The 19,232-nt window shown below is 34.4% G+C and overlaps 1 protein-coding gene and 1 long non-coding RNA gene across 6 annotated transcripts in view; one reads left to right on the forward strand and one right to left on the reverse strand.

Moving 5' to 3' along the window:
* The window catches only part of LOC110835822 (otoferlin), a 78,439-nt gene that overhangs the window by 30,223 nt on the left and 28,984 nt on the right, over positions 1-19,232 (forward strand). For 4 of the 5 annotated variants that reach the window (XR_015534581.1, XM_087346633.1, XM_087346635.1 and 1 more), the window contains exons 4-9: positions 8,545-8,825; positions 9,174-9,407; positions 10,257-10,446; positions 10,853-10,915; positions 14,479-14,563; positions 18,439-18,595. Coding sequence is in view for 4 of the 5 variants with exons in the window: in XM_087346633.1 (XP_087202759.1) it covers positions 8,545-8,825; positions 9,174-9,407; positions 10,257-10,446; positions 10,853-10,915; positions 14,479-14,563; positions 18,439-18,595 (1,010 nt within the window). In the remaining variant the exon portion in view is untranslated. Of the gene's footprint in view, positions 1-8,544; positions 8,826-9,173; positions 9,408-10,256; positions 10,447-10,852; positions 10,916-12,166; positions 12,252-14,478; positions 14,564-18,438; positions 18,596-19,232 lie in introns of all 5 variants that reach the window. The other variant, XM_087346634.1, reaches the window with a different exon arrangement.
* On the reverse strand, positions 8,200-10,368 carry LOC147874270 (uncharacterized). The gene is made up of 2 exons (XR_015534588.1): positions 10,236-10,368; positions 8,200-8,812 (listed from the first exon to the last, which is right to left on the reverse strand). It is a non-coding gene; the product is annotated as an uncharacterized LOC147874270 (long non-coding RNA).

Below are 19,232 nucleotides of genomic sequence, written 5' to 3' on the forward strand. Positions count from 1 at the left end.
GGACATCAGTGTTCGGTATCCATAGCCAAAACCTAGTTGCTCGCATGAATACCATTATTAATTAATCATATGTTTCCAGTTTATTTCCAACTTTATCATGCACATAAGAGTCACGAGTTTATACAGCAACATGACAGAGGTTATGTACGTACGTCATTAGGCCTATACACATTTAAAATATGCGAAGTTTTTATTTCGACAATTACCTGTTTTTTTATAAATAATTAGATAAAAACAACCCCGTCAAACAGAGACTTTGTTGGAAAGTGGGTAATCGATTAACTCTGAGTATTATGACCGTATTCATAATAACCCGCCACTGAACCATATACTGAGACAGTCTAATTTAGTCCAGAACCTGAATCTTTACTACTAATTTTAATAAGTAATTACTATTATCCTACCTACTCCTAGGTCTCCCAAATTGTCTCTTCCCTTCAGGTGTTCCAAAGAAAATTTGTATGGGTATTTAATTTCCCCTCTGCTTCGTACGTGTTTCGGCGTTTACATACTCCTTCACATGAGTACAGTAATGATCTTTGTCGAAGAGTAAAACTACAAATAATGAAGCTCCACATTATGTAATTCTCTGCTTCTTTCCTCTCACATACATCTAAACATTCTTCTCAGAACCATACCCTCAAACACCCTCAATCTATTTTAACTTAGAGGGGAGGGAAAACATTTCACACCTAGACCTATAGCCTATAAAACAGCAGGTAACATTGAAGTTTAGTGTATTTTAATATCTAAGTTTTTAGTAGATAATAGAAAAAAAAAATTAAAGCTAATGTTATAAATCACTTCCAGAACTGAATAAGTTCTTAATTTATTTAAAAAGTAAAAATAATGGAAACTGGCCTAAAGACACATACTGTAAAATATATGATTATATGGTACATGATTGCAAGTTTTCTGTAATATTTCAAGTATAAAGAAATTGTGTTACATGTGTAACTAAGCATCCCATGGGCATTTTTAAAAAGTAAATAATATTAAAATGTCTACAGTTTGTCATTTTAGCCCAAGGCCCTGGGTAAAATGACATTTTTCTCATGAACTACTCTTTATATTTACGAGGCAACAGAACATGTAATTTTATCGTGACGACATGTTAGGGACACAGATGCTAAACAGGAAAAGATTAATATAACACAATAAAAGCAACATTCAAATATAATAAAAGTTTTCTTTTCAAATGAAAATACTCTGTGCTATTAGGTCTGCGTACAGAATTCACACACAAAACTGAAATGTAATTTTACCCAAGGTTGGCTGCACTTGTTTTTCACAACATAACCTACAAACTCTGATCTAAACAATTAGTGTTAATTATGACTTACTTTCGACATCTTCAGTGGATATCTGTTTCAATAACGTGATCACATATTTTAGACTGATAATGCTGATAATATGTCACCGTAAACTCATAAGAGAAACACCAAAAAATACACTTTTGCACAGAAAGCTTAAAAACCGCGCTGACACTCTACGCCATCTTTCACTGAAGTTGAATACCAACATGACCAACCTCATGACGCGAAATTTAAAACCAATTCAATGAATACATTTGTCAATAACACACGTGTCATTTACCCAGGTGTGTCATTTTAATATAGTCTCCCATACTATGATTTCCATAATTATTTAACCATTTGAAGCACGTGTTTTATTTAAATAAGATTTGTAAATTCAGTTCAACAGTATATTTGTAACTGCCTCTTCCATCCAGCTTATCCTTAATTTACTCGCTCTCTGAGTATCAGCACCTGTGTGCCCGACGGTTACAGGTGATAATTCCATTGACGGAGACAATTTTGCACGGCTGGTTGAACCTGTTCTGGGTACTTGACCCAGATACGATATTAAGTGACTATGGAATTAGTTCCTCCTCACACTTCAAGGTACTTGCAAATGGCTGCTGTATGGAACTATGTTATCGGTTGCTCTGCTTTGACGCCACTGGATGTGTAATTTAATCAAACCTAGCATCATCTGGCCAATAAGCGAGCATTATAATGCACTACGAAGGAAAACGACGTCCTATAAGGACGATTCTATTGGCCGTACTTTGGCATGAAAGAATAAACTTATAATTCAGTCGGTTAGCTCAGTATTCATCAAGGGATGTGCCGTAAATGGAGTCTAATTTCGCAGCGACGTTTTGAAACCAAACACGTTTCTACGTTTTCAACAATATTTATTCGTAACGACACTACACTGCCAAATTGAAATTGTTGGCAAATTCTTGAGTGGATTGTGAAATTTCAGGTTCCCACAGAGGCGATTATGATGATAGCTGTCTTCTGGGTTAATGCGCCGCGTAGTCTGGCAGAAGTTTACCGTCGTTTCAGAGGTACTTGCTTCCTCCATCAGGATTAATTGCTACCAGCCTACACGGTTCAACAACCCAGAACACAGCCACCATCTAAAATGGACTGTTGGGTAATTTGACGACGCTTTGTCAAATGCATTGACATATATCTACGAATGAGAAGTCAAGTGATAGAATGAGCAGCTCAGAATCACGAGGAAATAAAATGCAATTGCCTATTTTAAAATACAAGGATTTTGTAGTCCTATATTGTTGTACTATATACGTTGGATATTAAAAACATTTGTAGTTTTATAAGCTCCTGAATCCACTACTATTTTGTAAAAAGTAGAAGCCATATAGACCTAGCTTAGCTTAGGACTTACTGAAGATCTTTACGACACTGAAAAATTGCACAAGTAGGACGACTTGTGACCAGAAATAATTTTTAATGTTCCAAACGTTTCACATTGGTACTTTTCTTTTGGGGGGGGGGGGGGTTCCACATTTGCATTTAAGCGCCGTGAATGTTTCAAGACTTCTAATTTACAATTAAAAATTTGTGGTGTAAGAATTCAGCAGTTTTATTATTTCAATAGAGTTTAATTAAGAATATCTTGGGAGACAGACGAATTATTTAGCCTGTGTGTCTGTGCGCGTTCGCAATAAATATCCAGGAGATCAAAAAAAATCAGATAAATTTGAAGTTACTAATAAAATAGATATTTATAAAATAAAATAAACTCATGAACAGAATATAGGCTACAGAATGCCACTGCCCCTGAGATTCGTATTTTACCACCTTTGTCAGTCGGTGGAGCTTAATCCATATCAATATGCGTGACAATACTACGAGTTGGCCTGCCTCGTCTGTCTTTCTGTCGCACGCCTCACGTAATCTGAGTGTAATACCGCGGATTGCTTGGCTGTTTATATCCCCTTTGTTGTGGGCTTATATTATCTACGATTTCTTCATTACACATTCCTTCCACCCTTCTTGTTACTTACATATAAGTTAGCTGAAACGTATGCATAAATTACTGGGCATTCGTTGAGATGTTTAGTTGAATGTGAATATCTTGTATTCGCGTTATATAGCAGGTACAACAAGAGTTCCATTAAACGTCACTGCGTAGTAAACTGAAACTGATTATCGTTTTAGGCAACATAAATATAATTACTCTGGTGGAAATTCGTGTTGTATGGTCTCTGGTACATCCATCACTATTGATAACTATTGTTGTGCTTAACTTTCAGCACAGTGTACCTAATTTTCTGCTGTAAATATTTTATCCAAAATAGGAAATTATTTAATGCAATAACATCTAAGTGTAAACAAAAATAACATTAGCTCTTGGTCTATACAAGTCTGTAATGCAATTTACTAATGGAAATGTTTGTACAAGAAATCGGATAAAGAAAATGTGTTGGACTAATAATAATAATGACTATTATGCTAAGCTAGGAAGCCGCTTTTAGGTGGAAATATAAATTATAAGGAGTTCCGGGTAGGACTTAAAAGCATTACTTTCCTATTGTCCAGTTACCATTCATTCAAGCCTTGTGCTGTTAACGATATATTTAGGTAATACACGTTTATAATCCATCAATGAAATGAAATGTATGTCATAAGCTAGCGTTCTGGGCTTTTGTGCAGATGATCGTACGATCGAAATCAACTCGGGTCACATTATTTATATTATTGCTTGCAGTTGTTTATATTTTATACAATTTTATTAGTTTTTCTTTAAATTTTAAATACCCAGCTCCAATAACTCCTTAACTGCCGTCGTCAAACGAAAAACTAAACTGTAAGAGGCGGCTCGTAATTGAGACACCCGAGGCCGGACCTTAATATGATTTCCTAGGATTCGTGGAGATTTCGGCGATATATTCTTTGACGGAAATAGGATAAGCGCTGGTGTTTATCACAAGGGTCGTTTCACATTTTCCTTGTCGTAGCCCTGAATGTTTACCGACTAGATGGAACTGTATAAGAACATGAAAATTGTCAATCAAAGCTGCCTACTCTCGGATTCGAACTTGAGAATTTTGAAAACTATTTTCAGTTATACTCCGCCTACGTCCCTGAGCCGAACGGAGAATCACAAGTTTTATTTAAATGTCGGGCCGGTATCTCAATTTGCTCTATTTCCATTACACAGCTCAGACTAAATCTAATCTCCGTATTCCGCCTGAACTTTTAGCAGATTCGCTCAGATGGAATTTTATAGTAGTTCGTTGATTACAACAGAATTACACACTTCTATTCAAATCAGCATGCAATTGCAGAACAAGAGTAAATCATACGATTAATTCACACCCCACGGAGTTTTCCTCCGGGGGCTTCCCCGGTTTCTCCGTGGCATCCCAACAATTACTCCATTCACATACAGAAGAAGGCAATGGCAAACCACTTCTGGATCATCTGCCAAGAACGTATATGAACAGGTCCCAGTCCGAGAAAAGGATGGAAGGATCCTGTTCATATGGACCTGTCTTCAGACAGAACACTAAATAAATAAAATACCCTGATAGACAGTTCGTTGTCCCTGTCACCTGTTTTTAGAGCATGAACTTTACTTTGTATGTGAAAAGGTTGTCTTTGGTTTCCTCTCCCCAATAATGCTTGCGCTAATGAACGGTTGGACACTCGGTATGAACATCATACCACAAGAAACAGCTCCTTTATAGAAGACATGTAAACGTTTGTAATATGAACTTCATAGACGCTGAGATCTACTATTGCTTCTTGGTTTATAGAACTTTGAATATATCAAGCAGCGATTTCACTCGTATTAAAATTACTCTATTGTTAATAACAACTTCGCAGTAACTCCATATAAGGTGCACGTCATACACCAGTGGTTCCGAGAGGTTCTACACAATAGTGCAGAGATAATTTGGCAGAGTTGTGACTTAAAGCTCAATGGTAATTATATATACCACCTGCTATAATAATCAACAACTCTACGTTTTGTCCACGGAATGTTTTGTGTTTCGTACGGTTCTCAAAATAAGCAACGATTAATTTCCTTAACTGTATTAATCATTTGATCGTCTTAATGGTGAAATGTTTAAGTAAAACTTTAATTTCTAAATATTATTTAGATCAGCTTTGGCTTAAAAAAATAAGTAGATATTATAATTGATGATATTGATTTTCCTGTTCCTTCTGTATTTAAATAATTTTCGCGAGAGTTTCACAACTGTTCACTGCTGTAAAGTAAACATTTCCGCGAAGTTTGATATCAGATTTGTATGTTTCCAGTTTGAAAATTACTGGTAAAGACTACCTGACCTCAGTGAAACTCGCATCTCGACTTATGTAACTGCACCACTGAACAAAGATTTATTACGAGCTGTCCGAAGGTAGCACTGCCGCTTCTTATAAGCGAGATCCGAGGTCCTGCCCAGAAACATTTTGCGATACTCTTCTAAAATACTACCAGACTGTTTCCTTCTGCAGTCTTTCATAATTATTTAACCCACGCTAGAGTTAATTACAAGTGAGTTGCAGTTTTTATGTAACCACAAATCAATTATTTGGTATTTTAAACGAACATTAAGAAAAAAGATTTCTGCTAAAGGGTTCGGTTTTCAATTGCTTCAAATCTCAACAAAATGGACAATGTGAAACTGTTCAATGCACACATGTCAGACTCAATATAGAAATACTGCAGGCAAGTTTCACTGTACTGAGTATAATGGATTTAAATCCCATTACAGATAAGGACAGTAAATTCCCATCACAGAAATCCCAGGATTCTACCGGATGAGGCCTGTAAATGATTATCTTCTGGAACAGACGGACTTTCCTGCATGATGGAGATCCATACTGTGCGAATAAATGTATATATATATATATATATATATATATATATATATATATATGTGTGTGTGTGTGTGACATCTCTACAAATCACATCTGCCAAGAAATGAACCAGTAAAATCTTCCTTCGTACTGGTTACTAAATCCATTAAGCTATACAAAAATGTTATTTAAACAGAACCATTTGCATACAAGGACGCGGCACAGAAATTCTCGCACAGTGCTTAAGTCACTATTCTGTAATAAGAGATTGACTCTTGATTTATATAACGACAGTGTTTTAACTGAATGGCTTATATAACAAATATTAAAATGATTGCGATTTGTAAATTGGATGGGGAGTGTAGGAAATGATTGTGGCCTAAAGTACTATCTTAGCATTTGGCTATGGGAACCAACGAGAATTATAGAAACCTCAGCCAGGATGGTTGCTTTTTGTGCTGGGACCTGGGATCTACCAATTAAGAAGCAAACTTGCTAACTACTTGATTTCACGGTCAGTGGCAGTAAAAAAGTTAACGAAATAAGTTGTTTTCATCTGTTTCAAGAGAGGGCCAGTTTATGTGCTTCTTTATATCTGTGTTAAACATTATCCAAAACAAATAAATAAAATATTTTGGTGCCCACATCACGTTCTTCAATTGTGCTTAGACGACATTCATGAAACAGTCGAGAACGACTCCCCTTATCCATGCGGCAACTTCTCTGACGCTTGTACGTCATGTGTTGCCTAAATAATTCGTTGCAGGCGTTACTAACACATTACGCAACACGTGATTTTGATGCTGGACCCGTACTGCTTTCCATAAACATACATTAATGAAATTATTACGTTACGCTTATAATCCAACGGATTGTTTATGGCCCTACTGACGAAGCTATTCAGCCCTTAATGTGTCTGTTAATGAAGCTAGTTTCTACATTAATTGTCACCGTCCATTTACAACATTTTGGATTAAAGACAAAATCCCGAATCGTATCAGAAAAGCGTGCATGGAATTAATGTCACTGTCATAAGAATAACAATCGACTAACTTTAATTCAGTGTTAACTGCTTTTAGAGCAGAAACCGTACTGCAAGTATAAAGTAAAAAAGATTGTTTTCAAGAAACCCACGTCTTTACATTTTTCCTCATATCTCAGCCACTTACTAAAATCTGTTCGAGACATCTATTCTTGCTTCGTTACTTGATGGTGTTAGTGTGATTATATCTCTGTTATAAATTAAATTAACTCAATGGATCAGAGTCCTCTTGACAAGTCGATAGTCGCTAAGCTGGAGAAGAAATCTTATGAAACCAGAGAGTGCTTTACTCGCCTGGACTCTGTGAAAATACAGATAGATCATGCCCATATTCCTGCACAGTGTTTCTTTAAAACCTGCTTTACTATTATTCTCGCACTTAGGAACTTGCAATTTAACTATTTCTGAATTTTGAATAGTAGCTTAGTTGTTTAACACTGAAGTATATAAACTAAAGGAGCCAGTGCATTTATGTTCGTTATTTATAAAAAGTTCATTCAATGTCAGCATAACAGGGAGGTAGTTTGTCCCCTGGCATATGTCGCTTCTAAAACTACTCTAGTTATTCAGATTAAAATTGATATTGGGAGTCTATATTAATGCTATTTTAGTCTTAATGATCTAATACAACCAATAAATTACATTTGTCCTAGTGGATTTTCATAACTTTCCTCAAAAAAAGGCTCGTATTGCAAAATATGATTTACAAAATAAAATATAATTTTCGTAAAAATTATTTGCATATTCTGGATCGGTTTTGTTACAGTCAAAATACTAAATATGGTATGTTTTGTGTAATCTTCGATACCCTTCATTTTAAACATCGTTAAATTATTTCCTGGTTTGTTATTCCAGAGGTAAAACCTGTGCATTTTTGTACTTTATTAGTATTTGATTACGAAATCAAATGAACATTTAATGTATGCAAATGACAGAAGCAAGCTGATCAAAAGCAATAATTTCCCAAAAAAGTGCTCGAGTTTATGTAAATGCTCTAAACCACACAATAACAAAACGTAGAGGTGAAGGTTGTTGCATATTCCATAACGCTTTTTATTTATAAATTTGTAGTGATGGTTTTATATTGCCACCGGGTGCAAACCCAACTGCAGTAAATAAATCATAATAATACTTATAAATATTGTATAATTATAAATTAATCATTACGACAGAAATGTATTATTTGAAATGACATGTATTACGTCATCACAACCAAGAAGACCACGACCAACATATTTACATTCTTTCTATCCTTCTCTTTGTTTCCATCTTTCTTTTATTTTCTGTTTCATCACGACATCCAATTTCGTCCTGTTTCTTCCATGTCCGCGTTGGAACTCTTCAGCTTTTCTACAAATCTGAAACATTTTACAGGCAAAGGTGACGTTCGAGGTGTGGTACAGTTCCCCTGATGGCTCTGCGGGTTCCTGGTTGAGTAATGACGTCTACGACGCTCTGGACGACGACCAGCAGATGCTGATCGACATCGAGCAGAACATCGCAAATCTGGAACGCAGCTTCATACAAGGTCGACGTGGCAGCTGGCAGTCTGATGAGGGTAACAGGGCCACCACTGCGTCAGCCTCCAAGACTCCCATCAGGCGTGGGGGATCGCTCAGTGCTCCAGAGAAGTCTCCAGCTCCTGAAAGAAAACGGTGAATATAAACCAGGGCACTCTTTTGTTTTCAGCTTTAAATAGTGCTTAGTTCAAAAACAGATTACAAAACAGATGCAATAACTATACATCTATACCTTTTATTACAGAAGAGGCTGGTGTGGCAGTAATGTTTTAGACCTGCATTCGGGAAGTACCTGGTTCGAATCTTCCCTGATTATCGTCAATTCTACTTGAGATATTTTGGTGTTTTTCATAACTTTTGATGAAAATATCTCCTTCCTTTTTACCACTTCATAACTCATTATTGTCTTTTATGTCATTACATAATCTAAAAACCGGTCATTCCTCAGATAACATAGACTGAGACAAAGCATGTTTACTGCAGGAGTTCAACTCTTAAGAGCCTCATGCGGCTGGGAAAACAGAGACCGCCACGGGACTCAGATATGGAGGAGAACCAAACTTTACTAAGGAGTGAAGGTGAACCGGGTCCCAAGCACACAGCAGGGACCACAGACCCTGTATCACGCACAAGCAGTGTATCATCCCTATCCTCTGATAATGGCAGCCAGCGTTCTCTCAGTCCCACCTCTATGGATCGTAATCAACGGACAAGAAGGTACGACCTACAACCCATTAGCAGTTCACACCTGTCATCAGAATATTAACACATAAGAGATATCTCTATTTGCCATGATCATCATACGTAACATACACTCTCAGCGGGACGATTTTGTACATTTTCTCAAGTGTTTATCTGGACAACACTTAAAAAACTGTTATTTGAAACTGAACAGTTGACAAACATCTAAATGTGACACACTACATGAATTATAGCACTATGAATAAAATTCTGAAGGGAAAATTTCGAGCCCCTATAATTAGAAATATATATGTTGTCAAGTCTTTGAAATATGTATAATTGTTGTTGTTATTATTTGAATATTTTCTGACAGATGTTAGTGGACTAATTAAGTGCACATATCTGTAATAGTTTGTGCAGAATATATGACCTGTATATTGGTGAAACTTTAAATATTGTTATTCTAGAAGTAATGGTAAATGAACTTCAATTTTTGTCACAGAATTCATTAAGTTTTTGTGATTTATTTTTTGGATGATGTAGGACTAAATTTTTATCAACTATTGTAATATCAGTTACGTAAAGTAGCTTTACTATACACATTTTTCCACCATGGATAAAATGTCCAGTTATTTTAGGCATTGTCTTATCCTAAAGGAAATGCCCATAAACTGGCATCTCACTTTATGAACTGGTGCTAAATAGGCCTACACTGTAAACCAAAGGCTGAACCTCACTACATACCAGTGGACAATGCACACAGAAATATATCACTAAATGTTGTCATTATTAATTTCTAATTCCTCTAAAATCTATACATAAATTGAAACATTATATGATAATTGTTTTAGTGACATGATTTACATTTGTTGAACATCTGTTCAGGTTGAAGCCAATGACCCCAACTACGCAGCAATCGGCATTGAAGGCGCAGGACTTCCAGCTGTGTCTAACAGTGATAGAAGCACGACAGTTGGCGGGTCTAAACATGGATCCAGTTGTCTGCATTCAGGTGGGCGACCAGAGGAAGTACACAAGTGTGAAGGAAAGTACCAACTGCCCATATTACAATGAGGTGAGGCTACAGATTGGAATGCAAAACTTTGCAGTGCCTAATCCAATGGTTTTGATGTAAGAATTTGCTATAACAATGCCCATCAATATAAAGCTGCAGTGGCTGTAGTTTCTGAACGTATTATTCATGAAAATTAGTGGTTCAGAAACTTCTAATTGTTAACTTCATATCTTGGAAATGTCTGCTATTTTACGAATATGCTGTCAGCACTTATGTATAAACACATTATTAAATTTAATTTCTTAAATTAGAAATTGTAAATTAAAAAATACTTCTGCCAGTGTTCCAGCTTTACTTCATGTTTGTGTTTCTTACCAAGTATCCATTTTCATGCGAAAAAACTGGACACAATCTGCTTTGAAAACATTTAACACTGCAATAAAAACTCTTTTTTTCTATCTTTCAGTACTTTGTGTTTGACTTCCACATGCCTCCAGTGATGTTATTTGACAAAATAATCATGCTATCAGTAAGTATGCCTGTGTTATTGGTTGTTTTTATTTATTGGCTATCTATCTGAATTAAGTGTGTTAAAAAATGTACAATTACTGGCTGTGTCAAAAATGTGAAACATACTGATTTTAGAAGATACAATAACAATTCTAAGCTTATTACAGGCATGATATAATTTTCACTAGTCAAATCATAAAAGTCACTTTAATAAAAACACAAAAATAGAAACTGTTTTTAAAGTATGTAGGAAATCTTTGCTGCACTTATCTTTACAAGGTCTCAATATTTTTGTAGCAGATGTTGCAAACAGACTGTGACCCTCCTTTCATATTTAGGTAGCAGGCAAAATGTTTGGTAACTACAATATATGATCAGTTTAGAGGATATGTAATCCGATATCAGTACTCACTTGTAATGTTACACTGTCTTGCAATACTTCGCATGCATTGTCAAAACTTGTGGCTAGATATTTCTTAAATTATGTTATTTGTTGTAAGGATAAAAGTAAAAGTCTATTAGGAACTTTAATTGCACAGGATATTATGCTTCAATTTAAAATATGTTTTCCAGGGTGCTTTACATTTCTATATTTTAATTAGCAACTGATGCTATCAAAAACAGGCACAAAATTAATTTGTTATGTAACACTACATGGTACGTATGATGAGTACAATGGGTGACTTCTTATAAGGTTGCTTAAATGGATTTTATGTTCCTTATGGAAAGATGAAAGTATTTAACTATAATTCTTGTTTTGGTGCCAAATGTTTCAAAAGCTAGTGTGTTTGAATAGTTCTGCTATCAAGCTTAACTCTGTATGTGTTACAATTAAAATAACTTTTTTTGAAACAACATATGCTAAAGCCATGAATGCTTTTTATTTGTAACAGTGAATTGAAACTTTTAAATTCTTTCAATATTTCAAGCACATTATTTGTTCTTATAACAATAGAAATAATGATTCACCATGGAAATCTACATAATTATTTTGGTTTTATATTAAAGTCTTCTAAATGGTAATTTTTTTAAAAAAAATGATAACGTTGATTCCAAACATAAACCATCTTGTGAGACAAGCCAGAAACATTTTTTACTGTTAGTTCACTGATACTTCAGCTTCATCCAGTATGTTTTAATATTTGATGCAGAGGTTAGTTAAAAGACTGAATTTGAAAGATTTTTCATTGCAAATTGTCTGCCATGGAATGAAATTGACAACAGCAGCCGTTTAATTGTTTTCACTCTTGCCAATCTCTCTCTTTTTTAGGTATTGCATTCTAGAAAGTTTATGTGCTCAGGAACGGTGGTGGGGTCGTTCAAGATAGATCTGAAGACAGTCTATGATGCTCCTGGTATTTTATTTATCCATGGAATTTTGTTGGCTGCAAGTGTGGTTTTCTGGGGAAGGATGCTATTTCTGGAATATATTATTTTGTTCTGCATATTCTTTTTACTTATTCTGAATACTGCTTGGGAATTTTAACAACTGCTAGTTATATTTGTGTGTTTATCAAAGAGTTTTCAGTATAAACAATGGACTAGAATTATATATGCATTTATAACTTTCATACAGAATAAACTGTAATTACAGTATCTCACATTTTTGACATTAAGAACAAGAGTATAAAATTTGCTCTGGTGGTGTATTAATATTTTTCCAAATACATTATTTGCTATCTTGTGTACCTCATTGGCCTTCACTTTCACTTATTGGCAAATACAAATCTATGATTGCAAAGCTATTCATACAGCAAATAAACAGAAATATTTTTCCTGTCAATAAATTACATAATGAAGCTCTGAAATGTCATGTACCAAAATGTCTGTAAAAGTATAACAGATTTTAAGCTTATTCTGTTTGCATTGGTTTCATAATAACTGAAAAACTTCTTCTTCTATGGCTCTCTGGTCCGTATTCGGTCCATGGCCTCCTTAATTCTCCTCTTCCATTCGGTCTTCTGTTGGGTCCGTCTGTCTGAGGCTTTGATTGAGCTTTCGAAACATCTTCCTTTTTACGGTGTAAGGTTGTTAGCCTTGCGACCAACCCCCAACCTGGAGGACCAGGGTACCTGTCTTAGTCTGACCTCTCCCCCTCGACCAATCTGGCTAGGGAGGCCCTATCAGTAGCTATGCTACTGCCAGCATAGCTCTTGGGATCACTGAGGTACTCAAGCCCCACCACCACGACAAGGTGCAGGTACCATTAAGTGGGGAACTGAAAAACAGTACACACAATTTAAAGAAGTCAGATTCTTATTGTGTTAGCAATCACAGAGGAAACACTGAAACAACTAAAGCATTTTTAGATAAGTCAGAGGGTTACTGAGCTACCATAATATACAAAGAAAATCCATGTTCAAACACAACATAAGTAAATGCAAGTGTAGAAAATTACATATGCTCATATCATAACAAGATTTTTCAAAATAATTACAATAAAAGGAAATTATTGTCATAAGAGAAATGTGTGTTAATGTTTCAACATTTCATTAATGGCTGCAACATATGTGGTTCATTGTCAGGATTTCTGTAGCCCATTGCTCAATACATGTTTCTTTCCCCAAAACTCTATTTACTTCAGTTACTGAAGTTTCCTACATCATAAATCTTCTTCTAGTCCTTTGAAAGAGCTGGAAACATGATCTATCAATATGAGATCACAATGTGAACAATATTTATTTGGCTGATAATTCTTGTGGCAGTAAAATTACTGTGACTGATAAGTTTGGTAATTCACACCTTCTGAGAATGGATAATTGGTTAACTTAACTGTTAAATGATGTGAGGATTTAGTCAACAATCAGTCTTCATAAAAGTAAATATTTAGTAAAGCATTATTTGCACTTCTGCATATCTCACTGGCCTCAAAGATCATTTATTAAAGATTCAGATCCATTATTGCAAGCCAGTCACATGGGACACAATCACAAATAAAGTAATTTTAATGTGTTAAATATTCTACATATTAAAATGTTTAAAATAAATGTTGCAATCATAAATCTTTGGCAACTAAAATTAACCAAGAAATATTCAGTGCTTTTGAAGATATAAAGATATATGCTAAAAATAAGTTTATTTTGTGCATTTAATGTGAACAATTCATAAACAATAATGGACAACCCAATTTAATGCTTTAATTATTAGAGAAATGTCACTGCCTGAAATTATCCTTCTTTGAGATTTCATATTGACTTCTGTTTTGGCATTTCTGTGTCCTTTGGTGACAGATTTTTATACTAACTTCAATGTTTAATAACTATCTTTAATAACTACAAAGTAACCTTTGAGTAAGATAAATATTTGATTTAGAAGCTAAACTAGTTAATCCTGTTTGAACATTTAAATATTTCCAATGCTACTGCTACAAGAATTTCAGTATTGTGATCACAAAGGAACTTAAGCATTTGTAAAAACTCTTACGAAGGTTTCCTCTTTAAACCATGCTAGTTGTTGTTTTCTTATTCTTCTGTCTCAAGAATATATGCACTGCTCTATAATTTTACTTTTTTATGTTTCTTCTCAATGTTATTTCATGTATGTTGCCCTTATTTCTGTAAGATTTCTTTCCAACCATCACAGGTTCTGCAATCAAGAAACTTTCTCAGATCAAACAAAATGTTGGGCAGCTTTAAATTAGATGTGGCAACAGTGTGGGCTCAGCCAGGTACAGTGGAAGTATAGTACCTACACTACTGTCCTACAGATCAAAGTGTGCTGCGTAATGCGTCTTGCAGCAGCAGAGTTCTCTTGTTGATGTATCAATCACTGACAACAGCATCCACTGTTGTTTGTGTTCCCCCTCACAATGCATGTATTAGCTCAGCAAGTGTTTACATTTTTTTATGTTGAAATTTTGAGTTTTGTTAAATGTGTTGCAAAGATTTGAGTATCTGGAAACAAGTATATCAAATGAAGCACTGTTAATATTCTCTTCAGATACTGTTATCATCCTATCTACTTTCTGAAAACATAAATTCATGATATATAAAATCATAATTTTTCCACATTCTTTTATGGGTGTGAAGGTTCCTACTATGAGGGAACAAGGTGCTCAGGTAACTATATGGCTCTAAAAAGATGAAATGGGCAAGATGGGATATTCCACAATTTTTATGTAGGTTACCTAGTATTGTCAAGATATTTAAGTCAGGGATACTGTGACAGGCTGGGCATATAGCTACGATGGGGAAATCAAGGAAATTATACAGAATTTTAGAGGGAAAATTTCTTGAAAAATGGTAATTTGGAAGACCAAGAGGGAGATTGGAGGATAACATTAAGATGGATCTTAGTGAAATAGGTTGTGAGGAGGGGAGGTAGATGGAACTGGCTGAGGTGCACATTCAGTGATGAGGTTTGGCATTATCAGTGTTAGACCTTTGGCTGCTGGTATCAAGTTGTTAGTTTAATTTAATTTATTCTAAACAGATATGTAACACACAACAGTGGAATGCTGTAGTCACTGGTGGTGATCCTCAAGATACTTTGCTACAATCGCTTTGTGTGCCACTCTTCACTCACAACAATGAGTGCAATGTATGTCGTTATACATGTACACACATACCTGTGTTATAGAGAACTGGGAGTGTGTGTCATGCCTGCTGTAGTCATTAACAATTTGGTTAGTTCTCAGTACATGGAAACCAACTTCTAACTCAACTGATGCTGTAGAAAAAAATAAGTGACATCCCATCTTGGCAAGGAGATTGTATAGAAATATCTGCAGGTGTTATGGTACTGCTTCTTTGTAAGCCATTCTTTTATTTTCAAATCTAAATAACAATATAATATTAATATTTTATTTTTTAATGTAAAAGTAGCAGTAAATTCAGTTTCTTAACATTTCCAGAGCCAAACTTTTAGTGACCAAATTATTTTTTCCTGATATAGATTGCATCATAGAATTAAAGTGGGGTATTTGTTTTCCACAAACTAAGGTAGGAATTTTATTTCCTATCAAATATGACAAACCAGGAAAGTTAATTTATACACACAATTAACACATACATGGGGCACAATCAAGTGTAAAATATACTTTCAAATAGAGAAGAAAAGATAAACATGAAAAACCCTACTTCTGTTTTTTTTAACAGAAATTTTCCTGCATTGAAAGGTCAAAAATAATTTGCTGGAACTAAGAGAAGGTGAGTGGAAGAAAACATTAGAAGGATATTGGTTGTGAGGGTAAAAAACGGATGGAAGTGGCTCAGGTTTATGTCTAGTGGAAGTGCATAAAATTAGTGACGCTGAATATTTTGGTTCTACTACTAAATAGTTTGATAGTTACTTATGAACCTATAGATGGCAGAATAAGTTTCTTTCAATCCACTCAAACACTCAATAGAATTTGCAAAAAAATGCATGTGTGTGTTCCAGTCTTGTTAACTTGTAGATCAATCCTACTAGTTACTGTTCAAATCAAGCAGTAAGATGCATTCTACAACTTCAGAAAAAGTTAGATATTCCAGTAACTAGAAATTACTTTATACATATTCCTGCCACTGAAAGGAATTAGTAATCAAATCCACTGTTGAAATTATACTATACCTCATAAGAATGAGGAATCTTAATGTCAATAAAAGTATATGTCAGATTTTAGCACATGAACTATGAAATATGGCCCATCATCTTATCTGAAAAAGCAGCAATGGAAAGGTGTTTTACAGTTCAGAGCACACATATTTTCTAAATGTTTTCTTTGTGATTTTGCAAAAATAATAAGTCTTTATGTTCATTTATTGCAGATAAAAGTTGACTGTTATAAAGCTAATGACACTACAGATATCACATTGTAAAGTGTGAGATTATCTTTCCTGATGACAATGATTCATTAATTGCACTATGTACTGATTATATAAAATACCTCAGATTATAGTTGAGGATAATATTTTTTGCACAAATTAAAGAATTTAAGTATTTACTGTTTCAAAAATTAGGAAGAAAATTCTAGTAAACAATGTTAGATTTTTATGCATATTGCCACCTATAGAAATTGCTGTATAATCTCCTTAAATTCTAATCACTTAGAATTATTGTAGTATTGTACATATCTGTCACATTTCTAGATTAATCACTGTAATCAAGTCAATGGCAAGTCTCACTTCCCTGGTTGTATTCCCTTAAAGTGTTGAAAAACCACTATTCAACATTACTGTATTTTCATAAAAATAAATATTTTATGTGAATGACTGTAATTTTATGTCTGGTAAACCACTTCATCTAATTATTGTCACAAGAAAATTGTAACATAATTAAAAGTAACAGTGCTGTCTAGGTAGAGGATACTATTAAATCTTCCAAAGGTATAAGTATTTAGAATATTTATATAGAACAAGAAAAATTTAATTTTGCCAATTTTATTCTTTACTAACTAAGAAATCCAACCTTCCCACTGTTACAAAAGCACTCATTAAAATAATGCATATTTTAACTGCTAAAATTACTTGAATGATGCTTTTTTATTTTCTGAATTTGTTGTCATATAATGCACAGTGTTAGTTTGTGTCTTATACTATCATTGTTGCACTGGCTGCTCAACTCTGCTTGCAATAATAGTTTGTTTGCTTTGTTTCTGCTAGTGTTTGCACAATTCAATTCTGTGACATTTAAATAAGCAGAACACAGTAAATCCAAAGCAGTTCACCATGTTACATGTGTTTTGTTTTGTATAGTGTTTTCTTCATTATTGTTCTAAAGTTTTTCTGTAGTCATTGTATGATAAAGTAAGAATTTAAAGTTTGTAGTTATAATTTTATTGTGCAGATTGCAGATTCACCCAACAGCCTTTCTGTTAAAACTATGCCATTAATCAGATGAAAAAATAGAACGTTGTGATTGATATTAATATCATTCTCATATCAGGCACAGACAATTCACATGTCAAAGGATTTTTCAAAACACCTTGCTCCAAACATATGCTGAATGGTCTTTTGTACATGCTTTAAGTCCCATCAAATCTAACTTGCCACCTACTACATGCCCTATATAAGGCTTTCAGATCTAAACCCCATTACACACTCAACTGAATAAGGTAACTGAAATTTTTACCAAAACATTTGTTAATACTCAACATTTGATGCTGGTCACACCTGAGATCTGAAGTTACATATTCACATACAGCCACAAAAACCTAAGAACAAAAACAGTCATTTCCAATCACTTGCTAGTAAAAGAAAATTTTGTGTAATGACAACAAATGGAAAAATAGCCAACACAAATACAATAAAAGATAAACCAAATATTTAATTTTTATATTCTTTCTAATGATTTGTTGTTATTAGAGATCCTTTCATTTAGTAACAAGTACTGGTAATGATACACAGTTTCTTAAGTATACACCTAATGCAATTAGAATTTAGCTTTAAGCATTTTTCATTTCTTATGTAATCAATGTTCATTTGTGATGAGTAGATCCATCTTCTACTTTTGTGGAGTATGTACACATTGCACATAACAGAAACTATAAAGAGGGTGAGTGTGTAAATGTGATTTACTTTCAAAATTAATTTACTCTCAACTGATACAGAGACTTTATTGCAGATCACCAATTCTATCACAAATGGGCTCTCCTAACAGACCCTGATGATATTGTAGGGGGACCCAAAGGCTACCTAAAATGTGATATCAGTGTAATTGGGAAAGGTGACTCGGTCAAAGTTCCACCTAAAAGTGAGAAGGATGAGGATGATATTGAAGCGTAAGTATCTTACAGAACTGGTGTTAGCAGAGCTATGACATGGAAAGGACTAAAGTACTACTTCAGTATTTACCTGGAGAAAATGGACAAAACAAAAGTTGTAACCTGTTGGTTTATAAAAGAAATAACTTCTGAAAACAGCACCACCATCACCATCAGCATTGATGACGACAACGACAATAACTACAACAACAACTATCCCTTATACTCTGAATAAAGGGGCAGCATGTTTGTTAAAAATGTTGACAATCACCAACAAAACTATTTGTTTCATACTCAGAAGACAAACTGAATTTACATCACCATGAAAACCTCAAGTCTCAACATTGCACTAATTATCTTGCTGAAAAATGTTGGCTTCTTTGACATGATTTTATTTCATTGAGACAATCAAAACAAGAAACCTCTCTCAACTGTTCAAGATATTTATGTCTTTTCTAACACTATAAATTACGTGCTTCCATGTGAATAGGCATACTTCCCCCTCCTTAGACATTTCCCTTTTTCATAGAAACTGATAAAATGTTCCTGCATTTTCAATTTTTCCATAATTTCTTCTTTAACATCTCCTTCTGGCACTGTTTTTACATTCTAAACACTTAAAGCCCTTCACCTCTTTAGTTCATGATTACTACCT

This window comes from Zootermopsis nevadensis, unplaced genomic scaffold (assembly GCF_977971745.1).
Source record: "Zootermopsis nevadensis isolate Lab colony 2312 unplaced genomic scaffold, Znev_1.0 Znev_ptg000010l, whole genome shotgun sequence".
Taxonomy (NCBI): domain Eukaryota; kingdom Metazoa; phylum Arthropoda; class Insecta; order Blattodea; family Termopsidae; genus Zootermopsis; species Zootermopsis nevadensis.